At 45.7% G+C, this 19,833-nt stretch overlaps 1 protein-coding gene across 1 annotated transcript in view; it reads left to right on the top strand.

The window, feature by feature from the left end:
* The window catches only part of SLC1A7 (solute carrier family 1 (glutamate transporter), member 7), a 79,148-nt gene that overhangs the window by 18,159 nt on the left and 41,156 nt on the right, over positions 1 to 19,833 (top strand). The window contains exon 3 of the mRNA XM_015423291.1: positions 5,190 to 5,405. Coding sequence (XP_015278777.1) covers positions 5,190 to 5,405 — 216 coding nt within the window. The remainder of the gene's footprint in view (positions 1 to 5,189; positions 5,406 to 19,833) is intronic.

Genomic DNA, 19,833 nt, shown 5'->3' with positions numbered 1-19,833 from the left:
CAGTGGCTTCATATGAATATTAAATAGCATGGGGGATAAGATCAAACCATGCAGAACCCCAAAGGCCAGCAGCCTTGGGGCTGAGCAGAAATCTCCCAGCACCACCTTCTGGGACTGGCCTCCCAGATAGGACTTAACCACCATAACCTGGTGCCCCTTAGTCCCAGTGCCAAGAGCAGAAGTAGGTCCAATAGATTGTATGGTAGATTGTATAGAAGCCGTCTGAGAGAGCCAGCAGAATTGGCAAGGTCACACTTCCCCTGTCTAATTCTCAGTAGAAGTCATCAACCAAGATAACCAAAGGAGTGTCTGTTCCAAATCCTCCTGAGCTAAAGCCAGATTGAAATGGGTCCAGAAAAGTTGGCTTTTTCAGAAAAGTTAAGCGCTTGGGCATGCTAATGGATCCTGCTTTGCACTTTGAAAACCAGGTTGGAAAGGTGGCCAGGAGCACCTTCTATCATCTGCATCTGGTTTGCCAACTATCTCATTTCCTAGACTCAGCTGATCTGGTGACACTAATCATGCTTCTGCAACCTCATAGCTGGATTACTGCAACACACTTAACATGGAGCTGCCCTTGAAGACAACTTGAACATTACAACTGGTTCAGAATGCAGCAGCCTGCCTATTGCCCATTTTGAACGAGCTACATTGACTGACAGTCTGTTTCTGAGTTCAATTCAAGGTGCTGACCTTTAAAGCCCTTCACATCCTGGAACCTACACATTTGAAGGACAATCTCTTTCCATATGACCCTGTGTGCCAACTATGGTCTTCAGGCAGCCATCTGTTGGCTCTCTCACCACTGAGGGTGACATGTCTGGCATCAACTAGAGCCTGGGCCTTTTCCATTGTGGCTCCTGCTCTGTGGAATGGGCTCCGTGACCCTCCTTGGAGATCTTCAGGAGGCACTTACTGCAAGGCATCTTTTAAAGAAGAGAGCGATTGAGAGAAGATGTTATGTATTGGGCTGGAATTATCCCAGGTCTGTCCATAAGAGACGGGCTGAGCTTGGAGCTCTAGAACAATAGACCACCAGGATTCTAGGGGTAACCAATGAGAAGGCAATGTTATGCAAATAGAAGTAACCAATGAGGAGACAATGTTATGTAAATAGCCTATAGTTGGGAGTGGGGGGTGTTTGGATGTGGTTTTTGCATGCTACTTAAACAGGGCTATTGCCCTGGAGTATTCAGTCTTGTTTCTGAAATCACTAAATAAAGCAGAGCTGTTCACTGCAATGTATCTTGAACCCAGTATTTAACAGAAGGAGAAGAAGAGATTGGATTTATACCCCAGCCTTCGCTCGGAGTCTTAGAGCAGCTTACAATCTCCTTCCCTTCCTTTCCCCACAGCAGTGAGGTAGATCGGGCTGAGAGATCTCTGAGAGACCAGCTCTGAGAGAACTGTGAACAGTGTTCCCTCTTAGTTGAGTGAGTGTGAGATGGCTCACAGTTTTTTAGCTTCTGGCTCACACATTTTTGTCTTAGCTCAGAAAGGATGGCTCCAGAGCAAACTAAATTATGCAATAGCTAAATCGCTCACTCACAACTTTAATGCCAGTAGCTCACAAAGTAGAATTTTTGCTCACAAGACTCCACAGCTTAGAGCAGGGGTGGCCAAACTTTCTTAATGTAGGAGCCACATAGAATAAACGTAATATGTCACTCCGTCTATAGAATTTTCACCTTGATGGAGTGACACACATTCAGACCTACAAAATCGCTGTTACCAGAATAAGTTGTGGAGGTGATATGGCTATACCTATGGCCCATCACTAATAGTCCAGGAGTCCAATTATAAGTATACAAGGAAACAACATCTGGTTAAATTATATGTGTACTAAAACTCTGTAACAGGTCTTTGAATGTGTGTCTATAATATATAGATAATAGTGACCACTGAGGAAGGCCCTTAGGGGCCGAAACGCGTTTGGTCTTCAGTTGTAAAGTATTTACCCATCATATGTATGTATAGAGGATAAGCTTTTATAGTCATCTTAGACAAAGTAATTTTTAATCAGGAAAATTTTAACATGTGTACACCTTAATAAATATTTGTACTTTATATATATACATATATATATATATATGGTTTAGCTTAGCCCTTAAACCATATATATATGGTTTAGCTTAGCCCTTTTTGGTTCATAGTCATATCCTGGGTTGAGTCCCCCCCCCCTTTTTCAGTTTTTGTTGGTCTCGGACCACGACATGCATTCAGACGCGTTTATTGTACTTCACAACAAGACACACAAATGACCCTGCAAGGCCAACTATATACACTCCACCCGGCACACCTCTGTCCCCATTAGAGGGTTTGAATCTCCCGCCAAGAGTGCTATTGGTGGACTCCCAGTGGACTAGGATCCTAGGTCCCCTTTGTGTTTGGGGACCAAGATCCTGCTTTAGCTGTGGACCCCTGGTGGCGGTCCACGTACATAACAGAAGCAGACAAAGAAGAGAGGCTATGGGGGCTTTCAGGAAATGGAAACAGGAAATAGTGGAGGAGGGAGAAATGAGATGACTCCCACAAGTCCTTGCAGTTTCTTGCCTGTATGTACCTAACTTGTACGGTGCATGGAACCCCCTGCATTTGTTCAACTAACATACTTACATAATAGTATTTAAACAAGCGGTGCCCACCCACGATACTCGTGAGGGGAGAATATCACGCACACACAGACACACACACACACTTTCTCTCCAGGCTCCCCTGCAGCTGCCAGACCCACTGACTCCCCCACCCCCCTTGGTGGCTTGTTTGGAGCTGCTCTGGACAACCTCGCCAAGGCTCCCCCCCTTTCCCTCTCTCGGTGGCTCGTTCAGAACTGCTCTGGACAGGCTTGCTGAGGCTTCCTTCCCCCCTTCCTTCTCTTGTCTCCAAGGCTTCCCCAACACATATCTGGGCAATGGCACCCAGGCCGTGGGAGACTTACCCAGCACAATGGAGCCTCAGGGGAAGCAAGGAGGCTGCCGGTGAGGCAGCAGCTGAGTTCTCACCAGGGGATAGATGGAAAAGGCAAAGGGCCATTGAGCTCACAGCTGCGCTTGGTGTCCTTGCCACTAATTCCAAACAAATGAGACTGGGAACAGACAGAAGAAATGGAGTGGGGGGGGGCAGTGTTGAGGCAAAGTCCCCGGAGCTTCCTCGCACAGCACCCCACAGTTTCCAAGGGTAAGTCCGTCCTCTGCACAGGGACGGTTGTTGCTGTGGCAGCTGGAGTAGCAGCCGGGATAGTTAGTGGTGTGGCAGCTTCCCTCGAGCTGTTCCCGCGCCTCAGTGAGTGAGTTCCCTGTTCATGCCCAGAGCAAACAGTTGTAGGTTTTTTTGGGATTCAAGTATCCCCTGTATACTTTTTTAAACATTTCAGATTTTTCTGCACACCCAAGTGTGCAGGAAAATCTCTTTGCCCCCCAAGTGCCCCCGATGTGCGGATTTAGATATCCGCACAGAGGGGGTGTCTTGGCTATTAGTATATAGATAATGGCAATGTGAAGTTTCTTAATTTTAAACACTGAACTGTAACTTTATGGTCTATATGTGAATTCTGACCTAGGCATTTCTTGCAACATCTGCTTACAATGGGGTTGCCAAACCCTTGGTCCGGGCGAGGGTTCCCCTGATTTTTTTTGGCTTCTGCCTGCCACCAGCCAGCTAGCTGGTGGGGGAAGCCCCGCCCCCCAAACAGGGACAGTGTATGGTGACACTCTGCTTTTTGGGCAAAACTCTATGGCTTTAGGCCAAAAAACACCATATAGTTTTGCCCAAAATGCAGAGTGTCACTGTTCAATGTCCCCTTTGTGATAACATCACTTCTGTGTGACATCATTACATCAGGGATGTTGTGCAACGTCTCCACCCACCCCCGGAACACCCCCCAAATCTCTCCGCCTGCAAGCTGAGGGAACCTGGCAACCCTAGCTTACAAAAACGACAGGTTGGATGCCTCCGGGATCCACCAGCACAAGGTGAGCAGTCCAAGCCTGCCCCTTCCTCCAACAGATCCTTCTAAAATGTTGGTGCTAGAAACCAAGAGGGCTGAAGAACTGAAGTGAGAGGGGAAACAGGGCAAAACTGGCCCCTCCCCTCTCTTCCCTCAGTGGAATGCCAGATAGGTACAGCTTCTTAGATCTAAGCTAGTGAGCAACTGAGATGTAAGAAAGTATATTTTCATTTTCTTGTGATTTTCAGTGTACTTTTTCACCACCTAATATGTCTTGAGACCTTGCTATGATACAGTTGCCAATACTAGGTTGGGACATTTTTAGAGATTTGTGGGTGGAGCCTGGGGAGGGTGGGATTTGTGGAGGGGAGAGACTTCAGCTATGATGCAATACCATAGAGTTCATACTCAAAAGCAGCCATTTTCTCCAGGGGAACTGATCTTTGTAGTCTGGAGATCAGTTGTAATTCCAGGAGATCTCCAAGTTCTTCCTGGAGGTTTGCAACCCTACATAACACAGAAAGACTATTTTTATATTTGTTTACCAAATATATGCATACCTGGCTACAAAAAGTATCCAAAATAATTTCAGAATGACCATATGCATGCAATACGTGTTTCTTTCAGTGTAGGGACTAGCTAGATTATGCATATGTAGGCATTCTTCTGTCCAGCCATGGTATCCTTACCTATAATTTAGATTGTGCCTTCTGACAAGTACAGTAACCTGTAAGCAGGTTTGCTATGTCAGACTGGCGTGCTATGGAAACATTTTTTTAAGACTGGGGCAATGGTAAGGATCTTTGATCACCTTTATTTTCAGAAATATGGATAAATGGATAAATCATATTTTGATGAGGGATGTTTGTATGTTTCAAATATGGCATTTTACTTTAAAATAAGCAGATTAATCCAAAATATCAGGCACCCCAAATCTGCGTATTTTAAAGGTGAAAGCTGTCTTTGAAACACATGTGCATCCATTATAATCCATGTAGCATGTGTATATTTTTTAGTCATAAACTCTAATTCTCTAGCCATCCCTTCACACAGCTTTGCTGCAAAAGAAGTCTTTGTTCAGACATCCTTTTGACAAAAGAGAGAAATGTCATGAACTCTGTAGAGAAGGTGGCTCTCTGGTATCCTACCACTCTCTCTTGATATCTTGTGAGTTGTAGTAATAAGTATTATTCAATAAGCATTTGGCAAAGGTTACATTTTATCTTGTCTTTCTTTCCAACAGCTTAATGTCTGGGCTAGCAGCTCTTGATGCTAAGACATCTAGTCGATTAGGCATCATCACAGTCACTTACTATCTTTGGACCACTTTTGTGGCTGTGGTTGTGGGAATTGTTATGGTCTCCATTATCCATCCTGGTGGGGCAGCCCAGAAGGAGAACACTGAGGAAAGCGGGAAGCCAATAATGAGCTCTGCAGATGCATTGCTGGACTTAATTCGGTAACTACATTCATTCTTACTGATTTTATAAAATGGAAAACGTTATCCATTCTGTAACTTTGTGGTGAAGAGTGATAGTATTTTAATATACATTTTGAAATCAGTGAATGTGGTAAATATAGCAGTGTGAGGATCCAGGGGGTCCACGACTGCTTGGTCCTCCATATCCATCTTTGTGGTTCCAGCCAAGACCCCAGGACCAGCAAAGACCTCAGATGCAGAGAGGGGAGGAGGTTAATTGCATCATGTTCCTCCTCCACCTCTCTTCCCAAAGTTTTCCCAAGTCTCTCCTCCTCAGCCTGGGGAAGACCTGGAACCTCCTCCCTGGCCTGCCATTTGGCCCCTTATATAGGCCAGGCTTATTCACTTGCATGCTCAATGGCAGCCTTCCCTGACCTGCAGAAACCAAGGGGGGAAAAACACTTAACCTAACAATGAACTCCAAAACCAAGCAAAGGTTAGTGAAAAGGAGGGCCAATATTAAAACCTTTCCATAAAAGATAAAAAGAGGTACATGTATTTATTAATAATAATAACAAATTTTAAAACATATAAACCAATGTATATAAAATATAACAATATCAAGGGCTTACAAAGTTGACCTTATGCGTTTCGGCCAAATAGGCCTTCCTCAGAGGTCATACATATGTGGCAAGATGGTTAATGATTATTTTCACATAAACACAATCAGAAATATATACAAAGTATAGATTCAATGAGGACCATAAAGTAAATTGTTCAAAAGTAAAATCACCAGGCACAAGGTAAATATGCATATAAGACCTTTAAAGTGCAATCACTAGCCCAGTGATTATAAACTTGTGGTCCAAAAATTTCCTTCTTTGATTGTGTTGCTGTGGCTAGTGATTGCACTTTAAAGGTCTTATGTGCATATTTACATTGTGCCTGGTGATCAGTGTTCCCGCTAAGCTGAGTCGGTGTGAGCCAGCTCACAGTTTTTTACCCTCCGGCTCACATATTTTTGTCTTCGCTCAGGAAGGATGGCTCCAGAGCAAACTAATTTATGCAGTGGCCAAATGGCTGGCTCACAACTTTAATGCCAGTAGCTCACCAAGTAGAATTTTTGCTCACAAGACTCCACAGCTTAGAGGGAACATTGCTGGTGATTTTACTTTTGAACAATTTACTTTATGGTCCTCATTGAATCTATACTTTGTATATATTTCTGATTGTGTTTATGTGAAAATAATTATTAACCATCTTGCCACATATGTATGACCTCTGAGGAAGGCCTATTTGGCCAAAACGCGTAAGGTCAACTTTGTAAGCCCTTGATATTGTTATATTTTATATACATTGGTTGTAAATGGGCCTCTATATATGTTTTAAAATTTGTTATTATTATTAATAAATACATGTACCTCTTTTTATCTTTTATGGAAAAGTTTTAATATTGGCCCTCCTTTTCACTTCACTAACCTTTGCTTGGTTTTGGAGAGCCTTCCCTGACCTCCCACACCTTTTCCGCATTTGCCGGATAGCCTGGCTAGTCTGGTTTAGCGTGCTTTGTGATAGATAGGAGCTATGCATTGCCTGACCTGGCAGTGCCAGCCCTCTTGTCATGGGGGCAGCTATCAGAGTGGTTGGCATCCTGCTGCAGCCCAGGTTAGTTTTGGAGAAGGTCCAGTCATGGACAAGTAGTAATCAGATATGAAATATTCCAGTCTTCGATAAGTTGCAATCAGGTATTCCATACACTAGAAACAAAATCTTAACAAGTTAATGGGGAAACCTTTCATCTCTTGAGCATGCATGACTAACCAGCAGGAATGTAATTAGGCGATGCATTACTTCATCCTCTACACAGCTGCAGCCAAAGAATCACTCTGAGATGAGGGTTTTAACTTGTGTGGACTTTGTCAAACCCTCTAGTTGCCACCAGGGCCACCACTGCCTGGGGTCCTGGGGTGGCCATCATTTCCCAGTGGTCTCTGAGGGGAACTGAGTGCTGGGAATGGTTCATTGTGTGCTATGAATGGATGCCAGTGGCACAGTGATGTTATGTCACAATGTAAGGAGACAGCTGATAATAATTCATCTCTATCCTGGGCAGAGGGACAGAAAATAGCATGTGCATTGGCAGATTGAGAACAGTTGGACTCCTGCTGAGAAGAAATAAACATCTCAATTTATAAAGCTGTGCAAATAGTCAACAGACTCACTGTTGAGGACAGAATATAAAGACTTGCTTCTAGAAAGTACTTAAAGATCATGTCCCAATTCTTATTCTACCAGATTAATGTAAGAGCCTCTTACTTGCGGCTAGGTCCCCTGTGGCTTTTATAACATCTGTATAGAAGAACTGTTTAAAATTGTATATTTTCTTCCCAAGTCAGCATTGCCTACCCTCTTCCAAAATGCTAGAAATCTAATCCTAGATCATTCAGGATTTTAAAGCACACACGTCCCTTTGTTGCTGAGAGTTGCTAATCTGAAAGTCTAGGATCCAGAACCAACTTTTCAATCTCCACTTTTAAAGAAACATAAATCATCTATAGACATTTAGTATTTATTAGATTTAATGGCTGACTCATAGAAGGCAGCTGCTGAATTTGAAGGAGAGAAAGAACAAGACCCCATAAATTGACATGTCTGGCCCAACCTGGTCCCTCTATCTCAGACAGGAGAGCCAGTTTGGTGTAGTGGTTAAGTGTGCGGACTCTAATCTGGGAGAACCAGGTTTGATTCCCCACTCCTCCACTTGCACCTGCTGATGTGACCTTTGGTCAGTCACAAGCTCTGGCACAGCTGTCCTTGGAAAAGAGCAGTTTGTGTCAGAGTTCTCTCAGCCCCACCTACCTCACAGGGTGTCTGTTGTGGGGAGGGGAAGGGAAAGGAGTTTGTAAGCCGCTCTGAGACTCCAAGTGAAGGGCGGGGTATAAATCCAATCTCCTCCTCCTCTCCTCCTCCTCTTCTGAGCTAACCACCCTATAGATGAAGAGATGGCAAGTACAGAGACCCCTGTTACATGTAAATGGGTGTTAACAAGCTATTTTACATGTGCATGTATTTAAATCTGCTTTAATAAGCTCTTCCTAGATGAACAGAAGAGATTTGCGGAACATTATGAGCCTCGAGAACTGAGAATGTAGATGAACTCAGATCAGATACAAATGAATGAGAGGCTCAAGACATATCAGCTGCTTCTACAGAAAGTGCCAGTGAGGGTTCAGAGAAGGTTTTGGCCGTTATTTCCTATGGCTACATCAATAAAACCTTTTAGATAAAGGCAGTAATATTTTATTTTAAAAGGAGGAAATGTTTTCTTTTAAAAGGAGGCAAATGCGATTTTTGGACTGTATCAACATTACAGTAGTGTTCAGATCACGCAAAGTGATGGTATTGCTTTACTCTTCTCTGGTTACACCTCACCTAGAGTATTGTGTTCAGTTTTGGGCACCACAATTTAAGAAGAATATAGACAAGCTGGAATATAGACAATTTGCCCAAGGATCCGGGGGTGTGTGTTTGCTCTCTTCTGGGCATAAAGTGGGGGTCACTGGGGGTGTGGGGGGAGGTATTTGTGGATTTCCTGCATTGTGCAGGGGGTGGACTAGATGACCATGGACTAGATGACCGATTATGTGTTATGATAGTAGAAACCAAAGTATTGTATGAGTGGGTGCTTAGAGGGAAACAATGAGTTGACACCTACGATACTAACCAGTCTAAGATCAGTTGAAACAGGATTTATACAGTAAAAGATAGTTTGTTATATTGCTCATTTATTTGCCTTGACATCGTTTTCTAAAGTTTGCTGCAGAAAATATTGTACCCCTCCTTGGCTTATGCCCAAGCTCCTAGGGATTGTTTGTACATTGCTGCCCTGGGGATTTGGGGTGGTGGGGGTAAATCTGAACTCTTATTTCTGCCTTCATTGACTTCCCTCCTCTAGCTTTATGCAGTTGCTGGTGCTGCAGAAGTTTGCAGGCAGTAGATGCTGCTCAGAGGTGCTTTTTAAAGAGCACCAACTTTCCTTTTTCAAGGTCGCACCCTGTAGTGAATGAAAGGGGAGATTCATGGCTGTTAACCTTTAATCTGAAGACTCTTTGCACAGTTTGAAGCAACGCTTGTCTGGGCCTGTACATTTCTCTGAACCCGTAGGAGTAAGGGGAGGGTACAAAGTAGCACAAAATTGCATTAAGTACATTCAGAAAAACCTCTAGGCAAAAAGAGATATTGAAGGTTCACATCCATTCCCTTTCCCTTCAAATATGTCTAAGCTCCTTTGCTTATACCTAGTGGCCTTCATTCCTTCTTTACACTTCATTTACTACACTATCAATCTAATATAATAGCAACAAGAGCAATTTAGATAATAAAGATGTCACTTCCGATTTTGTGCTGGAAGTGACGTTGCCCATCAGGCTGACACTAGCAAGTCTGTCCCTTCAGCCCATTTTCTCCTGGCGGGTTGTCAGCTGCCAGTTGTGAATCCTACAGTCTTTCTCATTTGTAGTAGGAATTCAGAATTTTTCTCCTGCATCAAAATTGCTATGAAATCAGAATTTCTTAGCAATCAGACAACAGTAACTTGTTGCTGTAAGGGCAGGCCTTCCCTGCAGAGCATCCAGCTCCCTCCCTCCCTGAGGAGCCCCAGTGCCCCTTCCCATGGCACCGTACCGGAGACAGCCTGACCTCCACCCTCAGCTCCCTCCCGGGGCCAGGAGAAGCGAGGCGTGCAGCAGCCAGATTGGCAACGGAGGTGCCATGTGCAGGCTCAGTTCGCTGAACGCAGCTGGGTGTGCCTGGCTTGGGCCAGAGGAGGCACCCATCTGCCTCCTTGCCTTGCCTGGGCTTTACCTGCTGCTGGTGGGTGGTGTGGCGAGCATCTGGTGGCAGGCAGCCTGAGATGGAGGCTTCTCCCCCCACCATTCATGCTCGTCCCCTGCCCGGGGCACTCTCTCAGCCTAGCCTCACTGCCACTGCTGCTACTTCTGCCGCCACCACCTCTGAACTCACTGCCCTCCCCACTGACAGGCTGACAGGCAGTCGGGGTGAGGGAGCCTGGGGGGGAAGGGAACTCAGGGAGTGGGGCCCATAAAAACTGTGAGGGGGCCTGGCCCTGTGGGCCCTGCAGTAGCTATGGGCCTGGATGCCAGCCTCCAGGTGGTGCCTGGGGATCCCATGGAATTACATCCAATCTCCATACTATAGAGATCAGTTCCCCTTGAGAAAAAGGATGCTTTGAAGGGTGGACTGTGTGGCATTATACCCCACTGGGGTCCCTGTCCTCCCCAGGCCCCATCCCCAAATCTCCAGGAGTTTCCCAAACTGGATCTTGCAACTCTTGCCGGTGGCCAGGGGGGTTGACCTGGCAACCCTAGATTCATGTATTTGATGTTAAGCTCTGAAAAGTTTTGACAGAACTAGGAATTTATTCTTTCCCACTCTCCTCGAACTTTGGGGTTAATGTAGAATTTTGAATGGATTCTGAAATCTATTTGACGGCCATTATGACAGACCCCTGTTCCTTCTCTTCTGTGAGGCAGATTTTCCCGCCAAAACACTGTTCTCCACTCTGACTGAGCAGCCTCTTAGTAGTAGTGTTAAATAAGTTATTTGGCTTTTGCCCATGCCAACTCAGCGGGAGCCCTCTTACATAACCCTTTGGAAATGGCACTTGACACAAAGTAAAGTTTAAACAAAAAGGCTGATCTTATTGAACAGTCAACAGAATATAATTGGAGCTTAAATTCTAAGAGTTCTTTACTGTGAAAGATTGGTTCATCTTGTAGATTTCTTTCAGCAACAATGTGTCTTAATAGTTTCATAAAAATATCTTAGTTTTTTAGAAGTTAGAACTTTCTTCCTGTATATCAGTATTTCCCTTTGGAATTATAACTTGCCTTTTTTGTACTCTTGAGGAGTCTAAGACTGTTTCCCTTTTCACTTCTCAAACCAGAGGTCCCTTCTGAGTTGAACTCTCTGAATAACTGGGTAAGGAATATCCTCCTTTTCCTAGGAGCAATAACCTGTTTCTGTTTGGCTAGATTGGAGGTTTCCACCAACTGCTCAGCCCCTTCTGGCAAACCCCAACCCCAGTTCTGGAGATAGTGAGGAAACAGAATTCAGCTGGTGCTGACACTTAGACGTTAAATTCTGATTTCTGAATTTTCCCCCAAATGTGTAGGTGTACAGTAAAGGCTAGGAGTTGTGTCCTTTCACCTCCCAAGTGACTTGTCTTTCTCAGACTGACACACACTGCTCCTGACTGGCAACTGCCAAGTCAAAGTCCAAATGACAACTGACTGACTCACTCACCCTGACAAGACTCACAAGATTTTGTAAAACTCTCCTCAGACCAATCAGAGAGAAGGGGGTGCAAGCAGGCAGTAGCCTGTCACTCAAACTGTTTTTCAGTGAGGCATTAACCCCTAATCTCCCAGCTCTCTGAGTTTGATGTCCTAAGCATCCTGCTTTTGGAGGTCAGTTTGTCACAGGCATCCATACCATAAATGAGATTAATGGAAAATGTAAATAATGAATTAGTCATACTTAAATAGATGTTTCTTAATCATTCTCATAGCTTCCTGTCTGGTAACTAAATGAAGACAGTCCAAGGAAAGGTTGAGGAGCTGGAGTCCAAATTCATCAAGTTTATCCCAGTGGGAAACATAAGAGTACGCTCTGATTAAGCTCTTGGGTGTCAGAGTGTATAATTTTAACTTTACAGGAAAAAGCCTTCAACCAAGCCCGAGCTTCAAGAGATGGTTTAGTTTAGGTTAGTTTATTCAATTTATATCCCGCCAGGGCGGCTTACAACATTGATAAAGCAATAAATAATAATTCAACACTATTCCCAATTCACTGAATTCCCAATTCAGCTCGGAGGGCCACCCCCACTACACAATTCAGAATTCTGGATATGTGACCTCCCCGCCACATTTGAAACAGTGAGTGAACTCGAGGCCCCTTGCACGTCTGCGTTGGTTTTGGATTATTTCGACCTGCTCAGCCTTGAGGAAGTTGACAGATTACTCGTAACTGTACGCCCAACTACGTGTGTCCTTGATCCGTGCCCTTCCTGGCTCATTAAAGCGGGCCATGAGGGGTTTCGAGAAGCTCATAGGGAGATTATCAAGGTTCCCTGGGGTGGTCAAGGAAGCAGTGGTGTGTCCTCGCTTGAAGAAACCATCCCTGGATCCAGCTGAATTAGCTAATTACTGGCCGGTTTCCAATTTGCCCTATCTGGGCAAAATAATAAAGAGGGCCGTGGCAATTCAGCTACAGAGCTTTTTTAGATGACACTTCCATTTTAGATCCCTTCCAGTTTGGCTCTCGCCCAGGTCACGGGATGGAGACGGCGCTGGTCGCTCTTACTGACAACTTCCGTAGGCACCTGGATCGGGGTGGTTCGGTGGCATTGCTGTTGCTAGACCTGTCAGCTGCGTTTGACGTGGTCGACCACCGGCTGCTCGCCCACCGCCTTGCCGACATGGGAATACAGGGGCTCGCTTTACAGTGGCTTGTCTCCTTTCTCCAGGGTCGGGGACAAAGGGTGGTGTTTGGGGAACAGTAGTCCGGGAGACACCCACTTGAGTGTGGAGTACCCCATGGCGCAATGCTGTCCCCGATGTTGTTTAACATCTTTATGCACCCCCTTGCCCAGGTGAAACTGGAGGCTAGGAACATAACAAGTAAGAGCCATGGTCTGCTGGGGGTGGGGGGAATCCTGCAAGTATACTGCCTTGAATACCATTTTGCGCCCAGGATGCCATAATGAGAACACTGGAAGATAATGAGCTGTCTGTCAAAGGTTTGTCCTGAATGGCCAAAGGCAGATATCTCTGCCCAAGCATGGAAGGCAAGATATCCTATGTATTCCCCTAGGTAATTAAACATTATAATGGTCTTTATTGCTCAGCTAATTAATGTGGCCAATACAATGCAACGGGGTGATGTGCAGTACCATACCTGCACTGGGTTGTGACAGTGGGTGCTTTGAGAGCCAGGTTTGAATCTCCACTCTGCTATGAAAAATTGCTGGGTAACATTTGGCTAGTCACTCTCTTTCAGCCTAATGTACAGTTGTTGTAAGGATAAAATAGAGGAGGGAGAATAATGTTTTAACCTGCTCTGGGTCCCTGTTGAGGAGAAAAGCAGTAGAAATATTTAAGTATTAAATGAAACTAAATAATAAATGAATGTAATAAATGAAACATGCCAACCAAGTGACTGTAGTTGTACAATACTAAACCCCCAGAGGACTGATCGAATAACAGAGATAAATCAGTTCCTCTCACTCTGATGCAAAATATCAAAATAATAATTGAACTAAGTATTTAAAAACAAGTATAGGCAATCCCTGAAGAAATACCTCTCAAATATGATGCTGAAAATTGAGTTTGATTCAGTAAAGATTACTAACATAAATCTATATCAATCAACTTTTTAAAAAATTGCTGTATGTTTATTGTAAAGTGACAGTTCTTGTGTTCACTTGCACTCATGAGCAGCATACTTGGTTGAAATGACATATTCCTTCCTTCATACACACACACAGTTCATCAAGTCTGATTAATATTAAAAACTACCAAATGAACTGCCAAATGAACTACCAAATATTAAAACTACCAAATATTAAAACTACCAAACTACCAAATATTAAAAACTACCAAATAAAAATACGGGGGGCCTGGAGGGGGTGTTTACCTTTCTTGGGCTCCCTCGGCTAGCCGAACGACAAGCGGTCCCTTTGTCAGGCTGGGCGGTGAGCGGCTAGTGGAGATTGTCGCGTTCGAGTCGATCGGGCGGCGCAGAGACTGGTGGCCTTTTGGGACCTGCCAGCTGGGCCGGTGCGATAGCACGGGACCCACAAACAGATTTCGATCTTCTGCCTAGAGTCCCCACGATTGAGTGGCTGAATCAGGCTGCAGGACTGGAGGGCCCATATATCGCAGCTGAGAAGCTCAGGACTCAATATCAAGCGAAGCCCTCTGGTGGTGAGCTTTGGAAACATCCTTGAGGACTGGAGGATACAGTGGTCGCCTTCAGCCGTAAGAGCTGCAGATGCAGATGATTCACTCGCTATTGCAATGGTTGTGTGTATGATGAAGTAGAGGAGATGGGTGTATTGGTTTTGTTTACAGGGGGGGAGTTGACGGGTGCTGCAAGGTATATGAATGGGGTTGTGCGTGAGTTTTTGAGTGATTGAGTTTTTGTATGGTTGAGTTGGAGTTTTTCAGGGACTTATATATGTGGGAAATTGGACTCCCTGTATGATTTTAAATTGTATTTTGTTGTAGCATCCTGTTTGTATTTGGCTGTAAAAAGTAGGGGGTAGTTAGTCAGTTGCAATAGGAGCGAATCTGTGACCTTCGGTCATTTTCTCCACCGCTGATCTGAGGCTTCTGCAGAGATCTGTCAGTGTGAGAGATGCCTGGGCTGCAGATTCCGGTGCTCTTGGAGAGAGGGAAGTATGGCGGTGGGCCTAGGAGGAGTTTTAAGGGAAGGATGCAGAGAAATGGTATGGCTCGGCACCCTTCCAGCCTACGGCCCATCCCAAGGGTGGCAGGCAGTGGGGCCAAAATGGAGAACCCCCCTCTGTCATTGGTGCTGTACAACGCCAGGTCTATTAACAACAAAGCTACAGTCCTTTGGGATTTTATAATGGAACAATGAGCTGACCTGGCGTGCATAACCGAGACCTGGGTGAGGGAGGGGGAGATGGTAGCTCTCACCCAGCTTGCCCCACCTGGGTTCTCGGTCCTTCACCAATCTCGGACTAAGGGGCGGGAGGGAGGAGTGGCTATTTTCATTCGGGAGGTTTACTCCTTCAGGGCGCTCCCAGCTGTGGAGATCGTGGGCGCTGAGTGTGTCGGTGCGATGCTGGAGGCTGAGGAGAGTTTGGCAATTTGGTTGGTGTACCAACCGCCCAACGCACCGGCCAATAGCCTGCCGCCCCTGCTGGAGGCCATATCAGGCTGGGCGTTGGAGCACCCTCGGCTGATTGTCTTGGGTGATTTCAACGTCCATGCCGAGGACGCGGCCTCAAGCCGGGCTACGGACCTAGTGTCGTCCATGGCAGTACTGGGACTCTCTCAACTTGTTACAGCCCCCACGCATCGGGCCGGTCACATGCTTGATCTGATCTTCGCGGCTGGGGTGATGGTGGACTGGATCACTGCGGAAGCAGTGCCATGGTCGGACCACCAGGCTCTGAAGGCCTGTCTGAATGTTCCACCCCGACCCTGTTTGGGCAGCGAGTGGATTTCTGCTTGCCTGTGCAGCCAGATGGACCCTATGCGGCTTCAGATGGCTGTGCGGGATCCAAGCCCCCCTGGCAGTTGGTTGGATGAGCTGGTGGAGGACTGGCATGACCAGCTCTCCTCAGCCATTGACAAGATTGCTCCCAGGCGTCCTCTCCGCACTCGTTCTAGGCGGGAACCCTGGTATACTCCGAAGTTGCACCAGCTGAAACGAGAACTGAGACGACTAGAGAGACGGTGGCGTCGCGCTCGTGACGAGGCGTCAAGAACATCCTATAGGACGCTTATGAGATCCTATGAGATGGCCGCAAAGAGAGATTTCTATGTGACCATGATTGCATCTGCTAGCTCATGCTTGGCCCAATTATTTAGCACAATTCGGTCTTTGACAGCTCTGCCACAGGGCAGGCAAAATGTTAGGGAATTGGATATTGGCTGTGAGCAATTGTGCAGAGAAAGTCTTGGCGCTCCGCTGTGACCTCCCCGCCACAATTGATACAGTGAGCAAACTTGAGGCCCCTCGCACGTCTTTGGTGCCGGGTTTATTGAGTTTTAGCCCACTCAGTCTGGAGGAAGTTGACAGATTGCTTGTATCTGTACGTCCAACCACATGTGACCTTGATCCGTGCCCCTCCTGGCTCATTAAGGCAGGCCGCGAGGGGTTTCGAGGTGCCCTGAGGGAGATTGTTAACAAGTCCCTCTTGGAGGGACAGTTCCCTAGGGCATTCAAGGAAGCAATGGTCCACCCTCTCTTGAAAAAACTATCTTTGGACCCGGTCGAATTGGCCAACTATCGGCCGGTGTCCAATTTGCCCTATTTGGGCAAACTTATCAAGAGGGCGGTGGCGACACAGCTACAGGGCTTTCTGGATGACGCTTCTGTCCTTGATCCCTTCCAGTCTGGCTTTCGCCCGGGTCATGGGACGGAGACGGTTCTGATCGCTCTGACTGACGACCTCTGTAGGCATCTGGATCGAGGTGGTGTGGCAGCACTGGTGTTGTTAGATCTGTCGGCCGCATTTGATACGGTCGACCACCAGTTGCTAGCCCACCGCCTCGCCGACGTGGGGATTCAGGGGCTCGCCCTTCAATGGTTTGCCTCTTTTCTTCAAGGTTGGGGACAAAGGGTGGCGATAGGGGATCAGCGGTCCCAGAGGTGGCCTCTTGATTGTGGGGTGCCTCAGGGGGCGGTGCTGTCCCCGATGTTGTTTAATATCTATATGCGCCCCCTTGCCCAGATTGCCCGGAGTTGTGGGCTTGGGTGTCATCAATATGCAGATGACGTGATGTTGGGCGGCCGGTCGGACTCCACCCCGGATTACCTTCATTGGGCGTTACAGGCCGTGGCTGGTTGGCTCAGACTGAGTCGGCTGAAACTAAATCCGGTAAAGTCCTGGGCCTGAGTCGGATCAGTTCGCGGTTGGGGCTCCCTCTCCCAACCTTCAACGTGGTCGTCTTTGGTGTCAGCGGTGGAGGTTAGGAGTTTGGGTGTGCTCCTGGACTCCTCCTTAACGATGGAAGCCCAGGTGGCAGCCACTGGCAAGTCAGCCTTTTACCATCTTCGGCTGGTGCGGCAGTTGGTTCCCTTCCTCGACCGGGATGACCTGGCTACAGTGATCCATGTGACGGTCACCTCAAGGCTAGACTACTGTAACGCTCCCTACATGGGGCTGCCTTTGTCGCAAATTCAGAAGCTGCAGCTAGTGCAGAATGCTGCAGCCAGGTTGTTGATGGGTCTCAATAGACGGGACCATATCCGGCCTGCACTGGCTGCCAATGGCATACCGGGTTCGCTTCAAAGTGCTGGTTTTGACCTTTAAAGCCCTATATGGTCAGGGTCCAGCTTACCTTAGGGACCGCCTCTCCTCGCATGTTCCCCCAAGGGCACTACGGTTGGGGAATCAAAATCTCCTGGACGTTCCAGGCCCCAGAAACATCAAATTTTAGGTTACCAGGGCTAGGGCGTTCTCGGTGGCGGCTCCTACCTGGTGGAATGAGCTCCCAGAAGAGATCCGGGCCTTGTGGGACTTGGTGCAGTTCCGCGGGGCCTGTAAAACGGAGCTCTTCCACCAGGCTTTCGAGTAGGAGCCGCCGCCACCACCACCATCATTATGCCATCATCATTATGTCACCATTGTCACCATCTTTCTATCTACGCCCCCCTCATTAGTCCCGCAAATTGACCATCTTCAGAGCGGGAACTATTGGGGGTGCGAGACGTGCCTGGCAGAGGTCAACGCTGTATGGACGTATATTGTTGCTGCTATATTTATTGTTATTACTGTGGCTTGTTGCTAATAATTTTAGAATCCCATCTTGAACTTTTATAGCTAAATAATTTTGGAGCACCGTAAAGTAAATTTTAGTGAAATTGTATTTATTGTATTTTATATTATTCTGTACTGTTTTAATGTTTTAACTTGGGCATTCGTGCCCCTTGTGAGCCGCCCTGAGCCTTCGGGGAAGGCGGGGTATAAATTCAAAGATAAATAGAATAAATAAATAACTGGGGGGATACTATTTTGTAGAAGAGACAAAACACAATAGTAGACATATCTGTCATCCATATCACACAGTGCAGTTTCCAAAGACTGTGTTATGAAAGGCAATACAATGTAAATCAACTCTAAATTCTAGGCGGAAATAAGATTCTAGATGAATGAAAGATTAAATGCAGACACAGTATCATCATGTAGTGTGTTGCCCCAGTACATTTGCTTTAAAGTTTGAGTCTGCTCCACTCTTTTATATTAAATTCCAGATTTACCATGTCTTTACTGCAACCAGCAACTAGCTTCACAGAATTCAATCACAGAACAGCATTTATTCACAGACACTACAAACAGAACCTGAGGGTTCGCTTTCAAGTATTCAGCTTCATTCATTGCACAGTTTAGAATTGTTGATGAAAATTCAGTCATGAAATTAGCTCCATGTGAACCTTATTGGTTCAAGGAAATCAATCCTGACTGTTCCCTGGAAGGCCAGATGCTAAAGCTGAAGCTCAAATACTTTGGCCACCAAATGAGAAGGGAGCACTCACTGGAGACGACCCTGATGCTGGGAATGATTGAAGGTAAAAGAAGAAGGGGACAGCAAAGGATGAGATAGTTAGACAGTGTTATTGATGCAATGAACATGAAATTGAGCAAACTCCAGAGGACAGCAGAAGACAGGAGGGTGTGGTCCACATGGGGTCATGAACAGTTGGACTTGACTGTGCAACTGAACAACAAAATCTCTTAAAGCTTCTTTATCTTCCTGTCTTACTGAAGGTCTGTATATTTACAGACAGTGGTAAAAATTTCCAGCACTACTATGCTATCTAAACAAATCCTACTCCACAATAACATCGTTAGTCACTCACTGTCAACCAGACCCAACAGATTATCCTAAGGTTTATGATGTCCATTTGCAGATTCTGATTTACCACTTTGAAAACTAAACTAAACAGGAATCTTGTGACATCTCAAAGACTAACTAGTTTTTATTCTAGCATAAGATTTGATGGATTCAATCCCTCTTCTTCAGATGTGTGGAATCTGTCTCTTGACAAATATGAGAACACCAGAGACCTTGCCGGTAGGCCTCTACTCTCTCTGAAATACTGTCTTCAGTGTCCATCAAAACTGTCAGTAAACATTCCTATAGTATTTGTCCTTTCTTCTATGTTGTGGAGAAAAGGGCTTTTAAAAAAACAGCCTGTTGATACTAAAGTAGGACTTTGTCTGGAGTTTCCACAGAGCTCTAATAGAGCAAACAAAACCTCTGATCATTTTTTATGTGCCAGTTGTCTTTTCCCTAAATTGTGTTTTTGTACAATAAAAATGGGGGTGGGGGGGAATCATGGAATAATATTGCATTCTTATTCCAGTGTAAGTTAGTTACAGTTTAAACATGAGCCTTTTCCATCTCACCCTTTTCCCTCTCCCTGGAGTGGTCAGCATTTGCCACCAAGTAGGCCAATATAGTTTTATGAAACTGGACTTTATGCCCCTGGCACAGAGCAATTGCACTGTGAGCAGATATGTCAGTGCAAATTGCTTCGCTCTTCTTTGCTTTCTTGCACAGTTTTTTCAAGAACATCAAGGACATCCTACCAGATCAGTTTAGTCATTTGAACAAAACTACCCTCAAAGAATGGTTCATGATAGAAAATTTAAAACCAACCAACCAATCTATTTAAAATATATTGG

This window comes from Gekko japonicus, unplaced genomic scaffold, assembly GCF_001447785.1.
Source record: "Gekko japonicus isolate JY-2015 unplaced genomic scaffold, Gekko_japonicus_V1.1 scaffold1079, whole genome shotgun sequence".
Taxonomy (NCBI): domain Eukaryota; kingdom Metazoa; phylum Chordata; class Lepidosauria; order Squamata; family Gekkonidae; genus Gekko; species Gekko japonicus.
Note: the sequence above shows the minus strand (reverse complement) of the source record. Positions and strands in the feature narration are given on the sequence as shown.